The sequence below is a fragment of the Orcinus orca genome, chromosome 1 (genome assembly GCF_937001465.1).
Source record: "Orcinus orca chromosome 1, mOrcOrc1.1, whole genome shotgun sequence".
NCBI lineage: Eukaryota > Metazoa > Chordata > Mammalia > Artiodactyla > Delphinidae > Orcinus > Orcinus orca.
Genome location: NC_064559.1, coordinates 211759063 through 211782381, shown reverse-complemented (window position 1 = coordinate 211782381; position 23319 = coordinate 211759063). Strand labels below are relative to the sequence as shown.

Sequence of the window (23319 nt, the reverse complement as noted above, 5' to 3'; positions counted from 1 at the left end):
GAAGTGAATGAATGAGACCAAACGAGAAGAGTTTGTGGTCAGCTTTTTTGGGGAAACTGTGTAGAGTTTTATGTTCAGAGGAGTCACAGTAGAGAATACGGAGGCCTTGGCTTTCTTGGTGGTTCGCTGGGGGTGGCGGTGGGGTGAGGTAGGGGTGTCGTCTCGTCAGAGCCCAGCCGTCGGCCTGCGGGCAGGTGTGATGGAGCCTGACCCGCCAGGCAGAGAAGTCACTGCGCCCCGCGACCAGAGCGGGGTTCTGACCACAGACCTGCGGGCAGCGAAGCGGCCACGCCTGCTCTCACCGCCCACCCGACGGAGGGTGGGCGAGGCGCAAGCGCCAGGGTCCTGGAAGGAGCTGCCGGTGCTGGGGGGCGCGTCTCGCCCCGTAGAAGCTGAAGGCTTCTGGGGCGCTGGCACCCTCCTCCCCCCGAACCAGCTCCCGAGGACCCGTGACCCCCACAAATAGCCCATCGCAGACTCCGCCCCAGGGACGAGGTTCTGCCGCGCCCGTCGGTCCGCAGGCGCCTGGCCGGCAGCGAGAGGCCGCGTCCACGCGGGTCCTGCGCCTGAGTCGCCTCCCGGATAGACGCGCGGAGGGACCCTTTACGGCCGGCAAGGGCAGCGGCGCTGGGACAGGGAGTGCCGGACCCCCGGCCGGGGGCGCGGGGGTGTGGCGGAGGCGGGAGGGGAGCTGCAGGCGGGGCGGCCGGAGCTGGAGGGGGAGGGCGGGAGGGGGCCGTGCCGCGCGGCGCGGGGCGGGGCGGCTCCGGGCTCGCCGCTCCGTCCGCCCTCGCGCCCGCGCCGCGCGCCCTCCCGCTCCCGCCCTCTTGTGCCGCCGCCGCCGCGGCCGCCGGCTAAGCAACTTCTCGAGCTCCCGCGACCGGCCGGACCCCGGCGCCGCCCCCGGCCCAGCGCCCAGCCGGCCGAGGCCATGGACGCGCTGGCCTGGCTGCTGCCCCCGCTTCTGCTGCTCTGCGCGCAGCAGCACCGCGGCACCAGGTGAGCGAGCGCCGGGTCCGCGCTGCGCCGGGCCGCCCTCGGTGGGGAGTCCCGCGCCGGCCAAGCCCCGGCTGCCGGGATGGAGCCCCGTGCGAACCCCTGCTCTTCAGGGGCCCGCGTCTTCCCGCACCCACAGGCTCCCACCGTGTCTGTCCCCCATCCCCCCATGACTCCCCCACCCCGTCTCCCCCGCGGGCCCTCCTCTCCGAACTCGCCGCGGAGATGCCCTTGGGCGCGGGCAGCGGCGATGTTCTAGGTTCTGGCAGCCCCGCCGCCCCGGTGCTGTCCGCCGTCCCGGTGCTGTCCGCCGTCCCGGTGCTGAACCCGCGCCGCAGGGCCGGTCGAGGGCGTCAGAGCCGCTCGCAGTTTGCCCCGGTGCCCGGGCTCGCCTGCTGAGCTCGGGTTCCTCGCCCCAGCCGGCACTTGGCCGATCCCTGGCTGGCTGGTGCCCTTCCAGGCGCGGTCTGAGCTCTCAGCAGGGCCCCAGCTTCAGGCAGGAAGAAAGGAGGGGTCCGGAGAACACGGGAGAGGAGGCTGCTCCCCTCCCTCGGGCACCAGCTTCCGTTGCCTTTAGCAGTCTGGGGTGGACACGAGGGCGCGTCCTCATGGCAGGTGTGGCTGTGGACCTCCCTTCTGGGACCATTTCTAATGCCATCCGACTGCAGGGTATGCGAGTGGGGGAGCCAGGTGCCCCTGGCAGGGGACAGACTCCGGATTTCTTTTTAACTGTCAGGAGAGGGGATGGGGTGCCCTGTCTTCCCCCGCGAAGGCAGAGGCTAAGAAGAAAGGTGCCTGTGCCGAGGCTCCCTCGCTCTGGCTCCCAGGGGCCAGCATGGTCCCAGCTCGCTTTTCACGTCCCTGCAGACTGGACTTGAGGTGGGCCCCGGGCTGCCCAGCATCCTGACCACTGAGTCTGGTTACCAGCCATAGGAGCTGTGAGGGGCCTTTTTGAAAATCATCTTGGTGCCAGGGCTGCAGAAAAAAACAGAGCAGAAACATCTCTCCCTGCCCCTTCCCCCCAGCATTCCAGACTTTGTGGTCAACCAACTGAGGTTGAAGACTTTAAAAGCCAGAAATCGTTGAACACTGGCCTGTGTTTTCGCTGTAGTCACTTGGACAATACGTAACACGGCTCTGTGTGTGTGTGGTCAGAGCTTACTTGTTGGTGGGTGGAGGGCAGAGTCTGGCTTTGGTTGTAGACCTGGCTGTCATGTCACAGTCACAGGCAGTGCCCGTGTGGCCCCTGTCCCGGGGCCTTGTTCTGTATCAAGCCCAATGGGCTGTTCTCCTCTCTCCTCTTCCTGCTTCACGGTCCCAGAAAGGGCGAAGCATTGAGGTGTGGCTGTGGAGGGATGTGCTGGGGGCCGGGGGTCAGCCGCCGGCTCAGGCCCACAGCTGCGCGCCGCAGTTCTGAAATCCAAGTTGCTCTGAGCCCCAAGTGTTTGTCCAAGTTTGACACTCAGTTGGCGGCAAAGCCTGCCTTGCTTGTTTTGTCTGTATCCACGCTACTCATGAGGCATATTTATACATTTCCTGCTGGAAAATTCTCCAGACACACCCCTCCCCAAGTCCATGAGTGCGTTATATTGCCTTTCTAAAATCTGCAGTGTTTTGAACTCCTGCCCTATCTGGCTCCTGGGTTGTTGGGCAAGGGGCGAGCCTGTCTGCCTGTGTAGGAAGGCCAAGGCCCCGGTTGGGACGAGCGCCTCTGGGCTTTGGGGGCCTTCGGGGCCTCTTTTCCCATCTGCTCTGCGTCCCTCCGCTCAGATACCAGGGCGACAGTGGCTTCCCTTCCCTCGTGCCCACCCCGGGGTGGTGTGAGGGGACATCGGGGCGAATGGAAGGGCCTCTTTGTTGCCGCCCCTCAGCCCAGGTCCCGGGGCTGCTGGTGGGATAAGAAGGGAGTGGGCCGTGCAGCGTTTGTGGGTCGGGTCACGGCCACGCTTCCCTGAGCCGCTCACGCAGCGGCCGCCCGAGCTCGCCGGCTGCCTCCCGAGTGGGTGGCCTTCCGGGGCTGCCGGCACCCCCGTCTCCCTGGAGAAGCTGTGCCCGCGGCTCCTGCCTCGCCCTCACCTCCCGTGAGCACGATCGTCGTGGTGTTCGCCTTGGTAACTGAGGTGCCGGCGCTGCAGCGGCTGCTCTAAAAGCAGAGCTGTCAGGGATCCGTGGGCTTCGTGCGCGCAGGGTCCGGGGTGGGGGGTGGGAGGATCCTGGGGCTGGTGCCTGCTGCCTCGTTCAGCTACACCCACCTTCCCTTCCCATCCCCAGGGGCACAGGCAAGTGACAGGGGTGGGGCTTCTCTCAGGGGGGCCTGACGGCACCCAGGAGCAGCCCCGGGAGGGCGGAAGCTGCCTGTGATTTCACGGCACCTGCTTTGCCCCACGAGCTTGAGCCTGGTGTGTCTCTGAGCTTCTGTTCCTCTAATGAAACCCCAACCCTAGGCCACCGCCGGCTTCCAGGGCCATCAGAGGAGTTAGACGCTCCCTCCCGGAACGCGGGTCAGAGTCCCAACATTCTGACCCCATGCAGAGCCCCCCATGGACCAGGTACCCCCCCTGCCCCACTGACTCTACCTGAACCAGTGGAGGAGGGTAGGGCCCTCCAGGACCCAGAGCACCATATAGCCCCGCCTCCAGCCCCCGCATCCCTTCGCAGCTGCCGAAGCGGCCACCTTGTCCCAGGTGAGATGTGGCACCGCAGGAGGCTGTTCCCTTCTCCCCCCTGGAGACGGCAGAGCTGAGAACCCACCAGTGTCCTGACACTTCCAGGCGAGCTTCATGGTGGGCGCTGCCCTTGCCCTTGCCTCTGTGCCCCTGAGCGTGTGTGAGGCCCTGGCCCAGGACAGGTGTGCTCACCTGTGCCACCAGCCCAAGGCCGGGAAGGGTGGTGTCTCCTGACGGCCTGGCTCCAAGCAGGCCAGCCGCTGGGCCAGTCCGAAAGTAAAGCCTCATTCCAGTCCCTGTGTGTCTGACCTTCAGGGTGAGCTCCGTTTGCATTTCTAATTGTGCTTTACTTGGGGCCAGGGCTGCATTTAATTCCTTCTTTGACTTTGTTACCAAAGCACCTGCCCTGTCTACACGCTCTACCCAGCCTTCACCTGGAGGGACCCCGTGGGCCTGCGGGGAGAGCAGGTTTCGCAGGCCTCACCAGCTGAGGACCTCCTGGGTCACGTTCAGCCTTCCTCATGGGCCAGTATGTGGAGCAGACGAGGGGCCCAGGTGCCCTTGCCAGCGTTTCCCAAGCCCCGGAGGCCCGAGGCCTCTTGAAGCCCCTGAGAGGACGGCGTCCCGGGGCCAGTCCAGCTGGATGCCGAGCTCCACCAACTCAGCGGCAGAACTTGCTCCCGGCCCCTCCCTCCACTGACCCTCCCTCGTCTGGACCAGGCCCCTTTCTGTCTCCATGGCCCGTCCAGCCCATCATCCCCCCAACCTCCACGATGGCCCCCAGTTTATCCCCTCTATTCCCTCAGGACACTTCCCATGCCCCTCCCTCACAGGCATCCAGGTTTAATCTAATTAATCGAGCAGCTCCTTGTTCGGAGTGCCGGTTTCCCGTTGACCCTGGATGAGCCCCACGGTCCCCCCTCCACACTCTCTGCCCCATGCCTGCCACCGCCCTGTGGGCCCCTCCCAGACCCCACCGCGTGGAGCCCTCGGCTGCCTCCTGCCTCTTGCCTCGGCCCAGACTCACTTTGTCTCTCTTTGGGCTGTGATGTCACTTTCTCGGGGAGGCTGTCCCTTTCTCCCCAGCCAGAGGGCTCCTGACCTCCCCTTCCTGTGACCGTCTTCATGCTCAAAGCCCCTCGCTTTGCCACCCCTTGCAGACGCTGACCTCTGGCCGCAACTGTCCTGGCCCGGCTCAGTCACATCTCTGGAACAGGGCAGCACCAAGGGTCGCACTAGCCAGATGGAGGCGTGGACGAATAAATGCGTGATCAGGACAGCTTCCTTCAGCGGCCCGGGGCAGGGCCAGGAGAGGGATGGGGGTTCAGTGGAGGTGGGGGGAATCAGCGTGGGGACATGGGGGGGCAGAGTTAGCGCTGGAGCAAGAGGTGGGACAGATGGCAGAGGGTCTGGAGGGTCAAGCGGGCGTCTAAGAGGGCGAGGCTGGAGTGCAGGAGTCGGGGGCAGTAGCAGCTGGAGGCAGGCAGGAGGCTGGGGCCATGGCGGCGGGGGACGCAGTCTGCGGTGGCCCAAGTGGGGGGTGGGGGGGGCGGGGCACAGGCTGCGCCGACAGGCTCAGTGGTAGCCGGTCCCACGTCCGGAGGGGAGGGGTGGGGTGGCCAGCGGCAGCACCGCGGGAGCCCAGAGGGGTCAGCGGTCTCGTCACGTTGGCCAAAACGGCCCAGAGTGGGGCGCCTGGGCACGCGGCCACGCCGGACTCTGGGGAGAGGAAGGAATGGACTCAGAGCTCCCAGCTGCTCTGCACCCACACCCTGGCGCATCGGCTCCCCTGCGGGCTCTGGATGGGCTCGGGCCCCAGGTGCCCTGGAGGCCTTCTCTGCCCACTGGGGACAGCAGTGATTCAGAGGAAAACAAGAGGCTTCCTCCTGAAAGTCCCTCCTTGTTCCCTGCTGTCAGGTTTAGGAGAAATCCTGCCCGCCCCCCCCCACCTGCCGTGGCCTGGAGGAGCAAGGGTGTGTGAGGTTCCCAGGGCTGCTGTAACAAGCGACCACAAGCTGGGGGGCTTGAAACAGGGGGGATTTATTCTCTCGTAATTCTGGAGGCCAAGGTGTTGGGAGGGTCCATGCCTCTCTGCAGCCTCTGGTGCTGCCAGAGTCCCTGGTGTCCCTCGGCTTGTGGCCGCATCACTCCGATCCCTGCCTCCGTGGTCACGTGGCTTCTCCCCGTGTGTCCATTTCCTTTTCTTCTAAGGACACCAGTCATGGATTTAGGGCCCACCCTAGTCTAGCATTTCATCTTAACTAATTACATCTGCAAAGCCCCTGTCTCCCAATAAGGTTCCATTCTGGGGTTCTGGGTGGACATGAATTTGGGGGCGCTGTTTCCCAGAGGGCGAGCAGAAGAAGGGGGATGGGCAGAGCCACTGGGGGGCTTCCAGCAGTTGGCGTGTGCGGGCCACGAGACGCCTGTGTCGTTGGGTCCCCGTGCAGCCCCACCAGGGACAAACACAACCAGCACAGGCTGTCAGTGAGGTTAATCTGAAACCAGGGCGCGTGGCCCCCAGCTGCTCTGGGGTCAGGCTAAGCCCCCGAGGCACGTGGCAATTTGGGGAGATCTGGAGACTGCCTGGGAAGGGACAGAGAGCAGGAGGCCGGCCTGCAGCCTCCCCACGGGCCCTCGGCCTGGACCTGGGTCCCGGGTTTGGGACCTCACCCTCTGTCTCCCTCTCCCCAGCCTTCAGCCTCCTGGTCACACGTCTTTTCTCCCAAGTCACCTCCTACAGGACACATTGCCCTCAGAAGCTGAAAGGGAGGCCATGTGCTCTCATTGGGGGACCCCAGGGGTGGGGATGCTGGGTGGTTATGGAGGGAGCCGGGGGCCTCTGCCTGACCTGGGTGGCCTCCCTCAGGGCCGAGTGAGTGGGATGTAAGCTGAGCATAGAGGCCAGTGGAAGACGCCCAGGAGTCCTGGGCTCTGCACCTCCCGGGGGCTCCCTGTGTCCGGCGTGAGTTCCTGGGACTGGTCAGGTCTAGCCCGCAGGGCCTCCCCCTGTCCATCCCTGGCCTAGGTGCCCAGGACAGGCTCTGTCCCTGGCACCCTGCCTGTGACCAGAGGGCCTTGCGTTTCCAGGGCAATGAATGACATTGGCGACTATGTCGGCTCCAACCTGGAAATATCCTGGCTCCCTAACCTGGACGGCTTGATAGAGGGCTACGCCCGCAACTTCCGGCCTGGCATCGGAGGTGAGAGTGGCCGTCGGGCTCGGGCAGACCCTGGGTCCAGTGTGGGTGTGAGCCCTGCTTGGCTCTGGGCTGGCGCAGAGGCCCGCTCCCCTGAGGGGCGTGCCCGAGCTGCTGCACCAGCCCCCAGGGAAACGGCTAGGAAGGTGGATCTGCTCAGGCCTCAGGCTGGTCTGCCCCAAGACGGCCTTCCCTGCAAAGCCCCTGGCTGTTCCCTGTCCCGCCTTCTGGGGCACTCGCTGGCCTGGCTGAGCGGCCGGGGGTGCCGGGCCCTGGCCTCAGCCCCACGTGCCTCGGGCCTGGCTCCTTCCTCGCAGGCCCCCCTGTGAACGTGGCACTCGCCATCGAGGTGGCCAGCATCGACCACATCTCTGAGGCGAACATGGTAGGTCCCACCGGCCTCCGCCCCGCCCCCGGCCGCGTGCCCCAGGAGCGAGCGGAGGGGCTGACGGCCGGGCCTCTGCGTCCCCCCACCCCCGCAGGAGTACACCATGACGGTGTTTCTGCATCAGAGCTGGCGCGACAGCAGGCTGTCCTACAACCACACCAACGAGACCCTGGGCCTGGACAGCCGCTTCGTGGACAAGCTGTGGCTCCCTGACACCTTCATCGTGAACGCCAAGTCCGCCTGGTTCCACGATGTGACGGTGGAGAACAAGCTCATCCGGCTGCAGCCCGACGGGGTGATTCTCTACAGCATCCGGTGAGCCCAGCCGGCTGCCTGCCCACCCACCCCCCACGGAGCGCACCGCTGGGAGCTGGGGGGATGGGGGTGGGGGGTGGCGGTATTTATATCCCCCGGCAACCAGCAGCTGCGCAGGAAGCCGAGGTTGCTGGCCGGAAGCCAGCAGAGGCCGCTATTTGGCTAACGCGTGCCCTTGTCTTTTTAAATTGAGGTGAAGTTCACATAACATCAAATCAAGCATCTAAACGTGAGCAATTCCGTGATACTTAGCACACTCCCCATGTTGTGCAAACATCACCTCTACCCACTTGCAATGTATTTCGCCCGAAAGGAGACCCCGTGCCCGTTAGCAGTCACTCCCCATCTCCCCTCTCCAGCTCTGCAAACTGCCAATCGGCTTTCTAGCTTCGTGGATTTGCCTACTCAGCACATTTCACACAAAAGTAATCATACGCTACGTGACCCTTTGAGTCTCCTTTTTTTCACTTAGCATAGGGTTTTCGAGATTCATCTATGCTGTGACATTTGTCAGAATTTCCTGCCTTTTGATGGCAGAGTGACATCCCATTGCATGGATACTCCAGTTTTGTGTATCCGCTCCTCCATGGATGGACAGCTGTGCTGGTTCCACATTTGACTGTTGTGAGCTGTGCTGCTGTGAACACACGTGTACGTGTATTGGTTTGAATGTGTGTTTTCTGACACATGCCTTTTAAAAGTGGACTTAATTGCCAACACTTTAAAGATCAGGAGATTTACATAAGAATCTAAATTCTCTTGGAAAACCAGCACACTCGGCAACACCAGCCTTTTCCCAGGCTGCATGGTCAGTGGGGACGCCTAGAGGCCGTCCCCAGGGGCAGACCAGGGGGCTCGGGCTGGACCCGCCTTCTTGGCCGCCGGCTTAGCCAGCCAGCTGTTCTGAAGGACGAGGAAAGTGAATGAAATCCGGTTCTTGATCCCTGAAGACTCACAGATATCTGTAACGTGGCCACAGTTTCCAGTTTCCACCCAAATGCCAGCAGCTTGCCGGCAAGACCAAAGGCAGCCTGCTGCCGCCCCGTGAGGAGGCCGTACTGGCCGGTGCAGGAGCGTCTCGGCCATGTTGGGCCAGAGAGACGCCGGCTGCCGGGGGCTGACCTCATGCTGGGGACCCACCGGTGTGTTGTCTGGGCAGAATCACCTCCACGGTGGCCTGCGACATGGACCTGGCCAAGTACCCCATGGACGAGCAGGAGTGCATGCTGCACCTGGAGAGCTGTGAGTGCGGGGCGGCGCGGGGGCGGGGCGGCAGGGCAGGGGCGGGGCAGAAACAGAAGGACGAGAAGGGAGAGAGGGGGCCCGGAAGGCCCTCCTGCTGCGGGTCAGCGCCCTGCCCAGGACAGCCGGCCCTGGAGCCCAGACAAGACACGTGCCTGTGTCACTGGGCCAGCATGGCGGCCCCTGCGGGTCACCCTGGCAAGGGCGACCTGCCCTTTGGCCAGCTCATCTGGCCTTGCCCACCTTTCCGAGGTGCCAGGCGTGGTCCCAGGCCTCCTTGCTCCCTGCCTCTGTGTATCGGGCTCCCAGCACAGGCAGGGCAGTCCTGCGAGGGCTGCCAGGGGCCTGGGAGGGGGCGCCAGGCTCTGCGGCCCATGTGGGCTCTCCTGCAGACGGCTACTCGTCCGAGGACATCGTCTACTACTGGTCCGAAAACCAGGGGCAGATCCACGGGCTGGACAGGCTGCAGCTGGCCCAGTTCACCATCACCAGCTACCGCTTCACCACGGAGCTGATGAACTTCAAATCGGGTAACGCGGCCTCTCGCGGCCTCTTCCCTGTGAGCCCCGCCGGTGGCTTTCTAGTGCTTTCTGCAGAGCCGCTAGCCAGCCCCGAGGGCCCCCGGAGGCTGCAACTGGAAAACCGCTGGTCGGCGCAGGCTGTGCCTGGCCGAGCTGCTCGGGACGAGCCCTAGCGTGGGCCCGGGTCAGGTTTCCTCCGCCTTACTCCTCACTTCTTCATTGCTTCCCGGGGTTCGAGGGGTGCCGGGGGCTCCAGGGCCAAGCCCGTGTTGGCTCCCGGCCCCTCCCGGCCCCTCCCGGCCCTGCTGCCCGGTCATCGGAGCCAGCGAGCCCAGGCTGGCTCTTTCCTCGAGCTGGGCTGTGCACAAGCAGGGCAGGAGAGGGGTGCACTGCGCTCTGGGAGGGGCCCACGGGCCAGCAGCAAGGCCGGAATCGTTCTCCTCTCCCTCCTCTGGTGGCCCTGCCGCAGGGCCGGCCCCTCTCCTGACCCATCAGGCTGTGGGGGGAGGTGGGCACAAGGGTCTTCCTCTCTTTGGAGGCTGGCAGTGGCCCCAGTTCCCGCTCAGCGCCCCTCTCCCCGAGCACTGCCCTGGGTGGTGGGCCTGGTGCTAACGGGGGTCTCCGGCAGCCGGCCAGTTCCCCCGGCTCAGCCTGCACGTCCACCTCCGGAGGAACCGGGGCGTCTACATCATCCAGTCCTACATGCCCTCCATCCTCCTGGTCGCCATGTCCTGGGTCTCCTTCTGGATTAGCCAGGCCGCAGTGCCCGCCAGGGTGTCTCTAGGTACGGGGCCCTGGCCTCTCCCCCGCGGGAGCTGGTGGAAGGAGGGAGTCTGGGAGCAGGGCCCTAACCCCACTTGTCCTGAGCACAGACCTTGCCTTGCAGTCCCTCGGGCCCACTGTCCTGGGGCAGTGGCCAGCCGGGCCGGACCTGGTGACAGGAGCCTGACCTGCACCCGGGTGGGTTCCAGTAGTGACACCACCTGTCCCCACAGGCATCACCACGGTGCTGACCATGACCACGCTGATGGTCAGTGCCCGCTCCTCCCTGCCGCGGGCGTCGGCCATCAAGGCGCTGGACGTGTACTTCTGGATCTGCTACGTCTTTGTGTTTGCCGCCCTGGTGGAGTACGCCTTCGCCCACTTCAACGCTGACTACCGGAAGAAGCAAAAGGCCAAGGTCAAGGTCAAGGAGCAGAGGGTCGAGGTGAGGCTGGGGGTGGGGTGGGGTTCTCACGTTCAGGACGAAGGACAGTGCCCCCGCCCAGCACCAGGAAGGGTCAGCATTGCCGGCGGGGCAGGGGGCACTTTTTCCTGTGCTCAGCCTGGGACCCTCTGCCGCCTGCTCTACCAATAGAGCCGCTGGCCTGGGCTGGGGGTCCTGCCCCTCGCTCGCCAGCCACTCAGCCTGCCCCTCCCCCTCCCCACACAGATGGACGTGAAGAATGCCATCGTGCTCTTCTCCCTTTCGGCCGCGGGCGTCACCCAGGAGCTGGCCGCGTCCCGCCGGCAGTGCCGCGCGCCCGGGAACCTCATGGGTTCCTACAGGTCGGTGGAGGTGGAGACAGAGGAGACGAAGAAACAGGGGGCCCAGGGGGGCCTCCGTGCGCTTTTCAAGCCCATCGACGCGGACACCATTGACATCTACGCCCGTGCCGTGTTCCCCGCGGCCTTCGCCGCCGTCAACGTCATCTACTGGGCCGCGTACGCCATGTGAGGCCGGCTTCGCAGGTCCCATGCCCGGGACCTCCTGGGGGAAGGACCCCCGGGGGGCTCTGCGTGTTTCACAGGGGGGAGGACCACGGGCCACATAAAAGGAGAGGAAGGCCTCAGCCTCGCTCAGCACCCCCAGGCTCTGTCCCCACCCTCACCCGGACCCCTGGTCTGCAGAAGACGGCCCAGCAGCCCAGCCTCCTGACCTGGGAGCCAGGCAGGCACCGGGCCCCAGGGAGCTTTGCGTCTGACTCGGAAAAGGATCCTGATTCTGGGACTTAGCTCTGTGGGTTTGGACCACGGAGGGGGAGGAGGCCGGGCATGGAAGGTGCGCACCTTCTCGGTGAGAAAGCGGAAGGCCTTTGGTCCCAGCATGAAATAAAACGGAGCCTTTGGCCGCTGCTTAAATTCACTGTGGCCTCCTCTGCTGGAGCCTGGAAGGCTCTCCTCCCACTAGCTCGACGGGCTCAGGACAGAGGGACTTGGGGACCGGGACTTGGGGACCGAGACTTGAGGACAGAGGGGCAGGGGGGAGGCACGGGGGCTGGAAGAGTCACTCACCCCCAGTCCCTTGGGTGCATGGCTGGGGGTGCCACCTCAGTGTCTTCTGTACGTGGTGATGGGAGAACAGAGACCACCAAGTCCCCATGAACACCCAGCCCCCTCCCACATCTGCTGCCACCACAGGGTGGTGGCACAGGGTGACGGCACAGGGTGACAGGGTCGCAGCTCTCAGCAAGGGGCCCGGGTCACCCCTGCACCAGAGCAGGGCAGGTCCTCGCACTCAGAGGGGACAGAGGCGACTAGAGGGGCGGCTGTGCAGCCGAGCTGGGTCGGGAATGCCAGGCCCAGTGCCCTGCTGTGACCAGCCAGGCCACGACCCCGCTGGCCCTGAGTTGCCCCCGCGAACCACCTCGAGGGGCATGTGACGGTGACTTTGTGGGAATCAGGAAGCGTGCCCTGCTGGGCCACCTGCCCAGGGTGTGCTCTGTCCCCAGGCCACGGGAGCAGGCGCTGGGGATGCTCACCCACTGCAGGGCTTAGCTGGCGGAGTGACCCCTGAGGCCAGCTGGTCCAGCCAGGGCTGCAGGGCCCAGCAGCCCCCCACGGGAGCAGCCGTGTCCGAGGCCTGCCTCCCACCCAGGGCTCACACCTCGAGCTCAAAGGCCCCTTACCTCCTGAGGACGCCTCCTTGCGGCAGGCTGCCCCTTGGGCCCCTGCTCTAAAGGACTAGGCTGCAGGGCTGGGCAGGCTCATCCCAGGGGGCAGGACCGCCCAGGGAGCGGGGCCTCCGGGCCCCAGAGTGACTGACGTGGGAGCAGCAGGAAGCAGGTGGGCGAGAAGCGGCAGAGCCTGGATCTGGGTCGGCCAGGGCCCCAGGCCATGCCTGGCCAGCTCTGACAAGAGGCCAGTGACGCCTCTTTCTCCCCTTCCCAGATGGGCGCCCTCTGGCCTGTGTGTCTCCAGCAGCGTCCCTGCTCTCTCCTCCTGGAACATGGAGAGTGGCCCGGGGATGGGACGTCCAGGCCCCGATGGTGTCCTGAAGCTACTGGGCTGGGCCCGAGACCGCCCACAGCACCCTCCGCCCCCCGGGGTCCTGCCCTACGGCCTGCCTTCCACTGGGGCCTCCGGCGGATGCGCGGGTGGGTTCAAGGTTCCCGGAACTGCTGTGCTCACCTGGGTCCGCTGCATGGACCCTGCCCACCCCGGGGCCCGCCTCCCCCCACCTTCTTCACGGCTCGCAGGCTGCCCTCCTTCTGCCGCACGGTACCCACAGGGAGCTATTTCAAGCTGGGCTTTGTGGCCGCCTTGGGCACCCACGCAGCGAGGCCCGCCCGGGCAGGAGCCTTCGCTCGGTTCTGCAAGCGGCAGTCACTCCCTCTAGCCGGCAGCTGCTATTTCTGCCCGCATGTTTCCAGGGCCAGGAAGAGGGACGGGAAGGGCTGACGCTCTTTAAATGCGGGTTCTGTTCCGGTGCTGATGGCACGAGCAGATTGAAGGCCAGGGCGGATCAAGGTTTGCAGCTGAGAGGAGCTGGCTTGGGCAGGGGTGGCAGCGCTTCCTGAGCCGGGGCACCTGGGCCAGGTGGCCGGGTGGGGCGGTGGCCTGGGCTCTGCGTGCGCCTCATTCCAGCAGGGACGGTCTTTGGCGGCTGGCAGCTTCCTTGTCTGTGTTCTCCTGTGGAGGCCGGGATGCGTGTGCTGCCCACGTAGACTCCTAAATGCTCCCCTGAGCCTGGGACAGCTTCTTCCCCGAGGCTGGAGGGGACAGGGCCCCAGGTCCCTTCCGTCCCCTGTAGCAGGGGGAAGACCAGCACTGACCCCTCCCCCTTCCAGTGAGGCACAAGGCTCACCGTGCGCAGCCCACACCTGGGGGCGCCGTTTGGGTTCCCTCAAAAGCAGAGCTCGAGACAAGGACCTGGTAGAGGGAGTTTATTTGGGGGGAAATTAGTTTCCTGGAGTGGCCGTAGCAAAGTGCCACAGACTGGGAGGCTTAAAGCAACAGAGATTCAGGGAATTCCCTGGCGGTCCAGTGGTTAGGACTCTGCACTTTCACTGCTGTGGCCCGGGTTTGATCCCTGGTTGGGGAACTAAGATCCCACAAGCCACACAGCACGGCCAAAAAAGAAAAGAAAAAGAAAAACTCATGCTCTTACAGTTCTGGAGGCCAGGAGTCCAAGATGCAGTGTGGGAAGGCTGGGCTCCTGGAGGCTCTGACGGCAAGCCTGTCCCTGGCCTCTCCCCAGTTCCTGGCACTGTTGGCAATTCCTGGCGCCCCTCGGCTTGATGGACGCATCACCCCATCTCTGCCTCTGTCATCACGTGGCTTCTCTCTGTGTGTCCCTCCTCTTCTCGTAAAGGTACCTCTCATCGGATTTGGGGCTCCGTAATCCAGGGTGACTTCACCTTAACTAATTATAGCTGCAAAGACCCTATTTCCAAATAAGGTCACATTCTGAGGTTCTGGGTGGACATGAATTGGGGGGGACACCGTTTAACCCAGTACGGAGGGTGACACCCCAGATGCAGGAGCAGGGTGTGGGGAGCATGGAGGAGGGAGGGAAAGTCTACAGTGGGCCACCAGGTCCCATTCCACTGGGGACCCCTGCAGAGCCCTGGGGAGCGGGCCCCGAATAGTCCTTTCTTTAAAAAATTGATTTATTTATTTGTCTGAGCCGGCTCTCAGTTGTGGCACGCGGGATCTTTAGTTGCTGCATGCGGACTCTGGGTTGCAGCATGTGGGATCTAGTTCCCTGACCAGGGATCGAATCCAGGCGCCCTGCATTGGGGGTGTGGAGTCTTAGCCACTGGACCACCAGGGAAGTCCCCCAAATTGTCCTTTTGAAGAAGAAGGGTCTGGGGCTTTACCACCAACTCCCAGCCCTGACGCTCTGGAGGGCACTGGAGACGCTGCACCTTACACTGGGGACAGCTGCCAGCAGTCACCCCCGCGGCACTCACGTCTGCTCAGGGTGGCACTGGTCCTTCAAGGTGGCAGCTGTCACGGCAACAGCAACAAATGACAAGGACGTTTAGTGGAACGAGCCACAGTCGGTGCCACAGCTGTGGTCAGCCTGGGGCCATGATAAGAGGCCTCCTCCCCCGGCCCTGCACCGTCCCTGGCCGGCCTTCTGCTCGCTAAGGTCACCTCTTGGTGCAGTGACCCACGCTGTATGAGGGCTGGTGCCACCTGTCTCAGACGGTCCACCCTTAGTCACAGGTGAGCTCCCACATCAATAAACTGTCCCCTGTCCAGCCTTACGTCCACCCCCGCCCCCCAATCCAACACCTTCCAGAGCTGCTCCCACACGGCCAAGCACGCGTGAGCCGCGAGCCACAGGTTCTCCATGTATGCGCCCGCTCAGGCTGTTGCGACCCGGTCCCGGCTGTCGGTCTGGATGCAGTGAGGGAAGGCGGTGGGGGGTGGGGAAGAGTCTGAAGAGCATGGGGGGGGGGGGGTGGATCGTGTCCCCCGGGAGATGTGTTAAGTCCTCCTTTCTGGTACCTGTGAGTGTGATATTGGATATAGGGTCCTTGAAGATGCAGTTAAGATGTGGGTTTAGATGAAGTCCTATGGGATCAGGGTGGGCCTTAGATCCAACCCCTAGTGTCCTTATTTACAGAGGACACAGTGAGACAGGGAGACACCTTGTGGAGACAGAGGCAGAGAGGTGTCTACAAGCCAAGGAGCCCGAGGATGGCCAGGAAAGCACCGGAGTCTAGGGCAGAGGCTGGCAGGGATCCTCCCCGCTGCCTGGAGAAGGAACCCGCCCTGCCCACACCCTCGTCGTGGGCTTCTGGCCTCCAGACTCTGGGAAGAGATTTCTGCTGTCTGAAGCGCCTCCTCCGGTTGTGGTCCTTTGTTACAGCGTCCACAGGAAATGCATCCAACAAGCACCCTTTGGCAAAGGCATTCACCTCAGATGTATTCTTAGGGACCCCTGACAAGGGAAGCCTCTTTCCCACAAACAAGCGGGAGACAACTCGGGGGTACGAGACCCTCAGGTGAACTCAGGCCTAAGGACCCCGCACCTCAGGCACTCTTCCCCCCCATCAGGGTCCTGATCTCAACTCGAGAGGCCCGGCGAGGCGCGCGGGCCGTCCTCGGGGGGTCTGTCGCCTCACCTAGGATTGGACCTGGGGCCTGACGGTCAGCACCCCCTGCCATCTTGCTGCAGGAGCCAGGGTGGCCTGGAGAACTTTCCGGCTCTCCCCGCCTGCCCTGAGGCCACAGGCAGCTCCAGAGGCAGCAGAGGGAGGTGTGCAGGCCTCCTCTCACCTCCCACGTTCCACCAGCGAAGCCAGGCTGTTCAAGACACCACTGAGTGGCAACCCCACGACTCTTCCAAGACCCAAAAGCAGCATCTGTGCAAGGACTTCAGTGCCTGGGGCGACCTTGGGAAGGGACCCCAGGACATAGGAGCAAGCAAGGTGGGGACATGGAGGAGGAAAAGCCAGTGGAGTGTGGTTACTGAGCTCTCTGCAGGGTGGGGTTTCCATCCCCGGAGCCCCTCTGAGGGGCCCCTCGCCACGGTCCCCTGAGGATGGATAAGCCAGGTCCCCTCCCCACACACCCACCCCCGGCAGAGGGCTGCCCGCCCCCCCCCCCCCCGGGACATTAGGCCTCCACCCTTTCAGGCTGCCCCACCCCAGGCTGAGCAGGTCAGAGGAAGTCCCAGGTGGGACAGCGGTGGAAATGGAACGTTGGCCGTGAGCTCGGGGACTGTCCCCCTGCTGCTCTGAGGTTGGAAGTGAGTTGAGGGGACCTGGCCCAGGTGTCAAGAGCCGCTACAAGGAGGTTCTGGATTCCCAGGGTAACAGGGTGATCGTTTGGGGGAAAATGAGCATGTTCTGCCTCCCCAGGTATGGCCCCTTGGTTGAGAAGTCCTGTACACGCAGCGGCTGAGAGCGTGGGCTCCGGACGTGAATGCCTGTCATGTAACCTTGGGCAAGTGACCCACCTGCCCCGGGGACCGTCACCTGTTAAATGGGGAGACAATGGTGTATGGTTGTCGTGACCATTAACTGCTATAATAATAAAAGGCACCTACAGCGTGTCTGTACCTTGTCCCACTCAGTAGGTGCTATTGGTTGGCCCAAGGCACACGTCTTCTTGGGCTGCGAGGCGATTAGCCTGGTACAGGAGACACACAAAAGGTTAGTGTTTGGGTTTAGATACTCGAAATAGGATTTGCAGCGAAGACAGTACACTTGCAATCCGGGCTGTGGCTTGAAAATTCCCTGCAGTCTCTTAGGTCCCATTGAGCACAGCAAGGGCACTTCTAGGAGACGCTGGGGGTGGGGAAGGGCGTGCTGCCCTGCGGAGGAGAGTCCGTCCTGAGAAATGCGAGAGCCCCCTCTCCCAGCCCAGGGGGCTGCAGGAAGGAGAAGAGGATGGGGGAGGAGGAGGGGGCTCCCCCAGGCTCACGGGAGCTGATGTGTACACGTCTCCCTGACGCCAAGTTCAGTGAATTCACGCCGTGGAACTGGGCAAACACTATACCCGGGGCTTTGATTTTCCGGGAGCTGGTGTACCAGCACGGCAAGGGGCGTGTGACACACGGGAGAAGGGACACCCCTGTCCCCATTCGGGACTCAACACAATTTAGAGGTGGAGTGGCGAGGCCAGACAGTGCGATCAGACCAGGCGGGTGGTCCAGCCTCTGGGCTGCCTGCCCTGGTCCACTGAGGCTGAGTGAGGGGACCCTCGAGAGAGGCTGGGGCTCCACTGAGGCCAAGGAGCTGAAAGACAGCAAGGCAGAGGCCTGGAAGGGTCGCCAGCCGGGACACCGAGGGCAGGACACCCCTCCTGGGAGGCCTGCTGGCTCCACCAAGTCAGGAAGCCATGTCCAAACTTCCTGCTGGGAGACTGCTCTCCACGGGACTCTGGGTCTCTGCACATCTTATGAGCAAGATGGCTCATCTTGCCTTTTGTCCTGCACTGTCTCTCCAAGGAGGTCTGTTGCGCACACAGCTTGGACTTGTCCCCGCAGGGGAAGGGGCAGGGTTTTCTGCCTGGTATAAAATACTTGGTGACTGGACCTCAAGTTCATCTCCTATAACGGAACCTGCTGTGCACGCGGCGTCCACCTGGGCTGCCTCCCTTAAGGTGGCCCCTCCGTGGGTGGGCCCAGGTGCCCGAGCACCTGGATGGGGCAGCTGTGGGTTTAGTGTCCTTGGCCTGGGGTGCCCGCAGCCCCCCTCTCCCAGGTACCAAGGGCCCCACGCCCCAGGCCTGGCCTTCGAGCAGTCCTGGGAACCGTCTGGCCAGGCTGGGTGGCTTCCCCCCAGGGTGACCTTGAAGGTACAGCTCTCGGGACTCCCCTGAGGCACCGTGCGGATGGGGGGCAGATGGGGCATGGAGGGGCCTGCCCTGGGATCTGCGCTGGACCCTGGAAGGTGCTGCATCTCCCAGGGCTGCAGAGCCTCAGCCACCTACCCACCCAGGTGGGAGCTGCAAAGATGAAGTGAAGTCCCAGCCTGGAAGCAAGTGTTAACCCCACCTGCTCTTCCACGGCGAGGGTCATCGGGGGCAGAGAGGGCGGAGGGCTGCCTCTGGGTGCAGCTCGTTTTCCCTTGGGGACGGCAGCCAGGGCCCTGTGTCCACAGGAGGCTCCTGACCCTGGGTGACAAGGTCCCGGTGACCTTCTCCCTGCGTGGGGAGGCAGGGACGTTTTCCTCAGGCAGAGGCGCCTGACACAGCCTCCCGCTGGACGGGGCCCTGCTTGTCCATCTGCTGGTTTCTGGGGCCACCCAGCAGGGGTCCTGGCAGAGCTGCTCCCGCCTGGCCTGGGTGAGCACAAGCTCAGGTGTGCGCACGTGTCTGCACACGCATGGACTTGTGTGTTGTGTTGCATGTGTATGTGCCTATGAGTGTGCAACTTTCCATCTAAAGGTCATGCGGAGCCCGTGGCTAGGCAGGTCACCTCCCACGTTTGAGCCTGCAGCTGACACGGGGACAGCTGGTTTGCAGACGTTTGCATTTCCAGTTCTTTTCTTAAAGCAGATTCCCAGAAGTGGAATGATTGGACCCAATGATGCAGACGTGTTTTGTGCACTTGTCTCTGAAAGGTGGTCCCAGCTGCACCTTCCCTGCTGGACGGGGGCCTTCTGCGCGCCCTCCACCCCCAGGCTGGGGTTAAGGACAAGCAGTTTAGAAGCAATGCTGGGCTTCAGGCCGCGCCCACCTGGGGCCGCAGCCTCACGCTCTGATGGGCGGGCTCAGTGAGGCGGTGGCATCTCAGCCTGGTGGGTCCTGATGCAGGCGGCCTGGTGTGGACAGGCGAGGATGGGCGAGGAGCTCGGGCGGAGGGTGGGAGACCTGTCTCTGCTCTGCCACCGTGTCTCCCTGCGATGCCTCATGTGGCTAAAATAGCGCTTGCTCCGTATTGCCATGGTGACCGTTCTTTGGGTGCTGCCGGCACGGCAGGCTCGATTTGGGTTGTAAACACAATCCCAGGCCGACTTGGGGACAGGAAAGCGGGACAGACTCCATTTCCCAGCGGCCTCAGGACAGGAAGCGCCCCTCCCTCCACGGTGCTCCGACCTGCTTGTCCTAGGCCCTGCTCTGTGGGCACGCCTGGCCTGAAAGGAGAGATGTGCGCCTGTCCCCATTGGCCTGGGCAGGTCTGGTCCCAGCCCTGAGATCCTGGACAAAGCACTGGGCCACCCTCACCCTCAGTGTCCTCCTCCAGACAATGGGGCACGTCCTAGGGGTGATGCCTGGCGCAGGGTCTGACCCTGGGGGTGCCTTGCCTCGCGGTCCTCACCCGTTCAGCGTGAGGCTCAGCCATGAACGTGTGGGAAGTGCCTGGCTCTGCAGCCTCCAGCCCCTCCCAGCCGAGCAGTCAGGGTCCCGCCAGCCCCTCTCCAGCCCTGGACGCAGCAACCCCCGGTCCCTGCTTCCTGCCTCTGCGGACGCGGCCTCTCCCAGCACCTCCTCTGGCACACGCACACGGACACTGTCTGTCTGGGTCCAACCCGCAGACAAGCCTCGCCGTGCTTTGAAACAGGGACCATCAGTGTAACTGACGGTTAAGCTGAGAATGCGCCACTGCAGGGGGAAGACAGGGCTGAGGTCCTCGGAGGGGTGACCTTGGAGCGGCCCCTCCCGGGGCTGGACTCCGGCCCCGCCCAGGACCCCGCGAGCAGCTCCGCGCCTCCGGCCGTGTCCACGCCGCGCCCTCTGCCGGGAACGCGCAGCACTGCGCCCGCGGGAAGGCGCCTGCGGGGGGCGGGCTCCGATGCGGCTCCACACCCCGCAGGGCACCGGCCCCGCCGCGGCGACGCACCTGCTCCAAATGCCGGCAGTGCCGGGGGAGAAACCGTCACCCTCTCCTGAAGGAAGCCCTTCGGGTACACACAGCTCCCCCCGCGCCGGGTCTGCCCCACGCCGTAAGCCGTCCTGCTCCCTGGGCCCCCAGGGCCTTTCTCGGGCCGCCCGGACCCCTCTGCTCCTGCCCCACCCCTCCCGCCCTCAGGCCCCACAGCCAGCCTCCCTTTCCGGGCCCTAGGCAGACCTCGCTCTCTCCGACCAAGCTGCCAGGTCTGTGACCTGTCGCCCGCCAGGGTGCAGCGCCCAGTCGGCCCGCAGTCGACCTCCTTTGAATAAATGAAGGAGCAGGTGAAACGAATGTTGACATCGAACCCGTGTCTCCAAATCCCGAGATCCGAGACGAAGAAAGGAAACATCTGCGGCCCATCCCCGCCACAGCTGCGCGTGCCAAGCGCCTGTCCGCGGGCGTCGCGGGCTCTCCCGTGACCTGCGTGCTCCTCGCCAGGCCCCGCCCGGGTCAGTGTCATACCTGGCGGGATGACCAAACACCCAGGCCCACCCCACGGGCCCAAGCAGATGCTGGCTCCGGCAGTCACCTCTTCCCGGGCAGCCCCAAGTGCTGAGTCGGCACAGATGCCGCCTGTGAGCTTTGATGAGGAAGGCCCCTGGGCGGGGTTCTGAGAAGGACCCCTCAGGAGGGAACACCGACCCCCACGGGAGACCTCTGCTTCTGTCCGATGAGGCTCACCGAGCGTAAACTCCACCTGCCTTTCACCTTTCACCCAGAGGAGCTCAAAGTTGTTGAAAGTACTCATAAAGAACATTTAACAAAGAAAATCAGGGGGCGAGCCACACGCTGGCGGCCCACTCTGCCCTCTGCCGGCCCTGCCCACCTCCTCCCCGCGGTCCCACAGCGGGTGGGATGCACAGGCTGCAGCCCCGCCCTGGGTCCCAGGTGACAGGTGACAGGAGGGGCAGAAGGCCCGGCTGTGTTTGGGGGGGGCCGGGCAGGGGGAAGGTCTCCTCTCCCCGCACCTGCCGTGCTGTCGGACCTCTACAGTGAGCCATTGTCACTTTTATAATCAGCTAATAACAACACACATTTGTACTTTTCGCTTTGGAAATAATAGGTGTTTGTGATCATGAAAGTATATGAGAGCTTTGTGGAAAATTGGGAAATACAGAAAGTGCCCAGAGTGAAGAGGACCAGCCCTCGGCTGCCAGGCCCCTTGCGGGTCTGTCCCGCCTGTGCCTCCGTCCAAGGGTCACTGCCGCTCCGCCCCAGGTGACATCATTATGCTGCAGCCTGCCGACGGGTGGGGCCCAGAACAGGCCCGGGCTCCTAAGAGGACGACTGGTCCCAGCATTTCTGAGGGGTCTTCACCCATTTGTTCATTCATTCATTCATTCCAGGTGTGCCAGATGCGTGATGCGGTGGGGATACAGCGGTGACCCAGGCTGACGGGATCCCAGCCCCGCCAAGTACCCAAACACCCCATGCCCGTGGCCGGGATGCAGGGCGAGAAGTGGATGCCAGGCAGGCTCAGCTGCCTGTCGCTCAGTCGGGACCAAGCCCTCTGTCCTCGAGGCCCTGAGAGGGATGGCTCAGTGGCCCTGCCCTCTGGAGGGGGTCTGCTGGCCTGGGCAGCAGGTCGTTGTTTTGCAGAACTTGTTGGTGGGGGGAGGGTCCTTCACCCTCCCCCCTCTGGCGGCCTCAGGGAAGTGTTCTGGGCACCGCAGGCAACCCATGTGCCCTCACCCGGGCCTGGGGCTAGACGAGGCGGGGGACCCCTCCCCTCCCGGAATACACCTTTCTCCCCCCCAACCCCCATGGGCAACAGAGGCCCCACTCTCCAAACCCACCTGACCCTGAGCAGGCAGCTACCAGCCCCCCTCGGACTTCCTCACCAGTACTGGGTGACCCAGCTTCCAGACTCCAGGACAGAGGGTCCCATGTGGCATTCAGGTCTGCAGGCGGCGGCCAGCACCCACGGGGCCAGCTGGAATGCTCGGAGCGCATACCCTGACCAGGGCTTCCCTGGTTAGAAAGGGCTCTTGTGTCCGGTGGGGCCTTGGATGGGGCATGTCCAGGAGATGGTGCCCAGAGAAGGGACCCTCGCTAGCCCGTGCTGCCAGCAGGGGGAAGAGGGCATCAAGGACTGGACCCCCTGGCCCCTCCTCCTCTGCCCTCACCACGCTCTGAGGCAGGAAGTCAGAATGTGTGTGGGGGGACGGAGGGCGGGGGTGGTGCTGTGGGACATCTCGCTCTTTTCGGCCTGTCAGGACGTGCCCAAGGCCGTGTGCCAGGCTGGGCTCCCGGTGGCCCAGGGGACACAGCCACAGTGCTGGCCGTGGGGCCAGGTGAGGGGCTGGCACAGGGCGCTGCATCCCACACATTCACCTCTGGGCCACAGGTTCCTGCTCCCTCCTGTGAGCGCCACGCTGCTCCCCTCACATGACAAACCCTCGGACCCCTCCCCTTCCACATGCACCTGACAGCCAGGGAACTCGGTGCCCACGCCGGGGCGTGGAGGAGTGCCCACGGGGTGGGGTCGGGAGCAGACTGACACGGGCGTCAGGGATGTTGGGTAGAGACTCAAGGGAAGTGTGGGTCTGGGCAAAGGTGCCACAGCACATGCGAAGGCCCTGAGCCAGGAGGGAGCCAGGGGGCCGGTGTGGAAAGAGCCACGTGAGGCTGGCGCGAGACCGGGCAGAAAGGCCTGGGGTCCCTGAGGACGATGCAGACCACTGCAGGTCTTGAACAGCAGGGAGATGGACACAGATGGACTGAGGTTGGACCAGGTGGCAGCAGTGGAGGTGGTCGACACGGCAGGAATCTGGAGCTGCCAGGATCTGCAGATGGTGGTGGGCTGGGTGTAAGAGGGAGAGAAAGCAAAGGAAACCCCAGGAGTTTTGAGGTGAGAAAAGAGAAAGTGGAGATAAGGGTGCAGAAAGCTCTGGGCAGGAGTTTGTTGTAGAGAAGAGCAGAGAAATGGGCAGGTGGGTGGACGGCTATGGGGCGCAGAGGGCTCTTTTTTAGGACAGAGAGTTCACAGCACCCTAAGTAGGTGAGAGGTGGGCTGTCAACAGGTTTCTCTGTGTCCATCTCTAGGGAGAATATGGGTCCTATGACCATAGGGACTATGTCCATGTGGTTCTCCAGGGACACCAGCACCCTGTACTAGGAGGTGCCAGGAAACTCTGTGGAATGAGAGTGAATGAGAAATCCTTACAATTGTCCAGGTGAAGAGTGGTGAAGGCTTAGCCGGGACTGGAGTCGGGGGTGGGGTGGGGTGGGGAAGGGGAGGGAGGCAACAGGGGTGTGGCCCAGAGTAGGACAGGCCTTGGCGGGGGCGGCAGGGATGAGGGGTCTGTAGATCTCTGAGCCCGGGGTGCGCACCTGGTGCCCAGCTGAGATCCCACAGACTGCAGATTTGGGCCCCTGTGGATGCAACCAGTAAGGGATGGGCCCAGGATGCAGGCACCTGGTGGGTGCGGGCCTG

At 63.8% G+C, this 23319-nt stretch overlaps 1 protein-coding gene across 1 annotated transcript; it reads left to right on the top strand.

The window, feature by feature from the left end:
- The first annotated feature begins 788 nt into the window (after positions 1-788).
- On the top strand, positions 789-11453 carry GABRD (gamma-aminobutyric acid type A receptor subunit delta). The gene is made up of 9 exons (XM_004272295.2): positions 789-999; positions 6753-6865; positions 7180-7247; positions 7345-7565; positions 8725-8807; positions 9200-9337; positions 9957-10112; positions 10324-10535; positions 10761-11453. Exons 1-9 carry the CDS (start codon positions 932-934, stop codon positions 11043-11045), a joined length of 1344 nt encoding a protein of 447 aa, XP_004272343.1. The 5' UTR covers positions 789-931; the 3' UTR covers positions 11046-11453.
- The last annotated feature ends 11866 nt before the right edge of the window (positions 11454-23319 follow it).